Raw genomic sequence first — 3,098 nt, forward strand, 5'->3', positions numbered from 1 at the left:
TCTTTTAGAGATAAGCCATTTCAAATGAAAGTTTCAAAGAAATATATTCCCTGTTTTTTTATTTTAATGGCTTAAGGCAAATTTTAGCAAAAGGACACATGGTACATTTAAAACAGATTACCTGATACCAAAAACAATTATCATACCTTGAAACATGCTTAAAAGCCTCCACTATAACTGGTGCAAAATCTTTTGTAAACTCCGGCCCCTTCCTTTTGCTGTTCTGAATGACATCATTGGCTAGGTAGAGAAAAGTAAGCTTCCTGTTTGGTTTGGCTGAAAAATTAAAAAAAAAAAAAAAAATTAATCTAAAGTATCCTCACTTAACTTGGACAAACTTTCTCAATATCTGAATTAAGCATTTTGAGAACTACAAAAAGGCTACTAACCTTTATTTATCATGTTCAAGCCTAGTTTCTCATCTACTACCAAACTACTCAAGTCCCTGCTACTAAACTCACCAGGATGACTACTCTACAGCTTCTGGAGATGTGTCATGGGGAAAAAAGAACCCAAGAGGCAGAGGATGATCAACAACACATCTTTCCACATCCTTGCAATTTTACTAAGGCACCCACCCCAACTACTTCACATCCTTGATTCCTAATTTCATCACTACTCCTCAACTAATAGTTCTTATACACTGAAATCCTCATGTCTCTGTGAGTCTATCCTGTATTAAATTTTATTAAAACCATAACAAATTATATGAAATATAGCCATTTAAAATAAGATGGTGACTGGTCATGTTATTAAGGTGGCAGCCTAAATTGAATTTAGAATTGTTTTAATATTCATGTTAATTCAAAACCATTATTAAACTATTGTAAAACAACAAAAGAATACAAAATGTAAAACAGGTTAAAAGAGACATCACTCTAATCAATTACTTGTTTTTTGTTTATGCAATAAATATTTGCCAAGCTAATAGATTAAATGTTAGGGAGACCAAATGGGCTTCAATAACTGGACTACACGGCCTTAAATAACTGAATTCATAGTGACAAAAATATTCTGCTACTCACTATATTCTGTGGGTACAGTCATCCTTCCAAGGAAGTAGACAAGTTGACCTGTTCTTGTACACCAAAGTACGGTGCAAGAGCAAGCCATACTTTAGTGTACAAGAACAGGCAGCCCGCCCCCTCCCCAGTTCCTCCCTGATGCATATCTCTCGGGTGTGCTCCAGGACCTCATTTGCAATTTTCTCCCCCAGACCCCCCAAAACGCCTTCAACTTGGCCTCAAATGCTGGTGTGTATCAGCAGAGCCCACCTCAACATCAGAATTGTCAAAATGCTACTTCCAAATACAAAGTCTTTATGAGCCTAGCTTTTCCATTCTAAAAAAATATAATCCAATAAATTGATAAATAAAAAAAAAAGGAAGTAGACAAGGTTCCAACAATCCTAGTCAGTGCACATTTTTACAACAATGTGGTTACAATGTGAAGTAGCATAGTGGTATTGAATATGACTCCAACAAGATTTGTATACATAAGGAAAACTTAGTGTTCAACACAATCTTTTATATATTAACTATTATTATAGTATAATTTTACTAGAATTAAACTTGAATCATTGAATGTAGTACAATTATATTAAGAAGCATCATACTTTGTGGCATCCATAGTACAATGGTATGGGAAACTTATGGTCAGGACCAATTATCCAGTATCCTATTCATATGGGCTAGCTTATCGAATTTAAGACAAAATTCTTGATCAGGCTGGATTTGGTTCTCTAGACCTGCGGTCCCCAACCCCCAGGCCACATACTGGTCCCTGGCCTGTTGGGACCCAGCCAGGCCCCCGCAGCAGGAGATGGGCAGCTGCAGAGTGAGCAAGGGCGGGGTGCCAGGGGGGATTCACTTGCATCACGGCTCATAGGAGCACGAACTCTACAGTGGACTGCACATGCGGGGGATCTGGGTTTGGTGCTATTTGTGAGAATCTCGTGCCCGATGATCTGGGGTTGACCTGGGGCAGTGGTGTCCCCCACCCGCCCCCATCTGTGGAAGAGTTGTCTTCCGTGAAGCCAGTCCCTGATGCCAAGAAGGTTGGGGACCGCTGCTCTAGACTTAAGTATTCGATTTATAAATTAAAAGCATTCAGTATACTAAAAGCCACTTTTGAGTTCACATCTTTCTTGAGGGGAAACTAGACACCCAACCTTCTTACAATAAACTATAAAATACTGAGTCATAACTGATCAGACTTTACAAACCTGTGCCATGCCATCGCACAACCTGGTTTGCCTGACTAAAGTTGCTGCCCACCACTTTTCATGCCTTTGAAAGTTGATGGCATGGAAAAAGATAGGGAAGAGATGGCAATAACAGAAACCAATTTCTAGTTCTCCTGGATCCTTTTCTGGTTGGATAAACCACAGTAAATAACTATTAAGATATCAGGTCCCTTTTCCATGAAGAGGATAATGGCAACTTTCCCAGTATTCATCCTTATCTCTTTTTCCCATCCCTGCCCTCTCAATCTCATCCATAGAAAAGGCTGATATCAGTGAATCCAGGTTTTTGCCTTCTTATCATCAAATGAGTTTAGTAACTCAAATTTTTATGATTACATAATTGGGAGACTACCGGCAGTATTTTTGAATGGGTACCTGAGCCCAATGGGCTCCTTTTCCTAATAATGACATTCACTGCACTTTTATGTGCTACACAAAATTTTAAACACTTTACATGTATTATCTAATTTAATCTTAACAATGTAAGGAACCATTACTGTCCCCATTTGGCCGCTGAGAAAACGAACATCAAAAACGTCATTTGCTCACAGTGAAATAGCTGGGAAAGGATCACTCAGGATTTGAATCTAAAAAGTTCAACTGCAAAGCATTCCCACTTAACCAGACCATGCTGCCCATCATAAATGAAAGAGGATGTTAACCTTTTGAGAAGATTAAATAACAACTCAAATTCAAATATTTTTAAATGTTAGCAGCATTATTCACAATAGCCAAAAAAGGTGGAAGTAACCCAAATGTTCACCAACAGATAAATGGATAAACTAAATGTGGTATATACATACAATGGAATATTATTCAGCTTTAAAAAACAAGAAAATGCTGATACTTGCTA

At 38.0% G+C, this 3,098-nt stretch overlaps 1 protein-coding gene across 2 annotated transcripts in view; it reads right to left on the reverse strand.

Moving 5' to 3' along the window:
- RPRD1A (regulation of nuclear pre-mRNA domain containing 1A) overlaps positions 1–3,098 on the reverse strand; it is an 89,080-nt gene that overhangs the window by 56,356 nt on the left and 29,626 nt on the right. For both annotated transcript variants that reach the window (XM_012656598.1, XM_012656597.1), the window contains exon 2: positions 147–276. In XM_012656598.1, the coding sequence (XP_012512052.1) occupies positions 147–276 (130 nt within the window). The remainder of the gene's footprint in view (positions 1–146; positions 277–3,098) is intronic.

The sequence above is a fragment of the Propithecus coquereli genome, unplaced genomic scaffold, assembly GCF_000956105.1.
Source record: "Propithecus coquereli isolate 6110/MARCELLA unplaced genomic scaffold, Pcoq_1.0 Scaffold51, whole genome shotgun sequence".
NCBI classification, from domain to species: domain Eukaryota; kingdom Metazoa; phylum Chordata; class Mammalia; order Primates; family Indriidae; genus Propithecus; species Propithecus coquereli.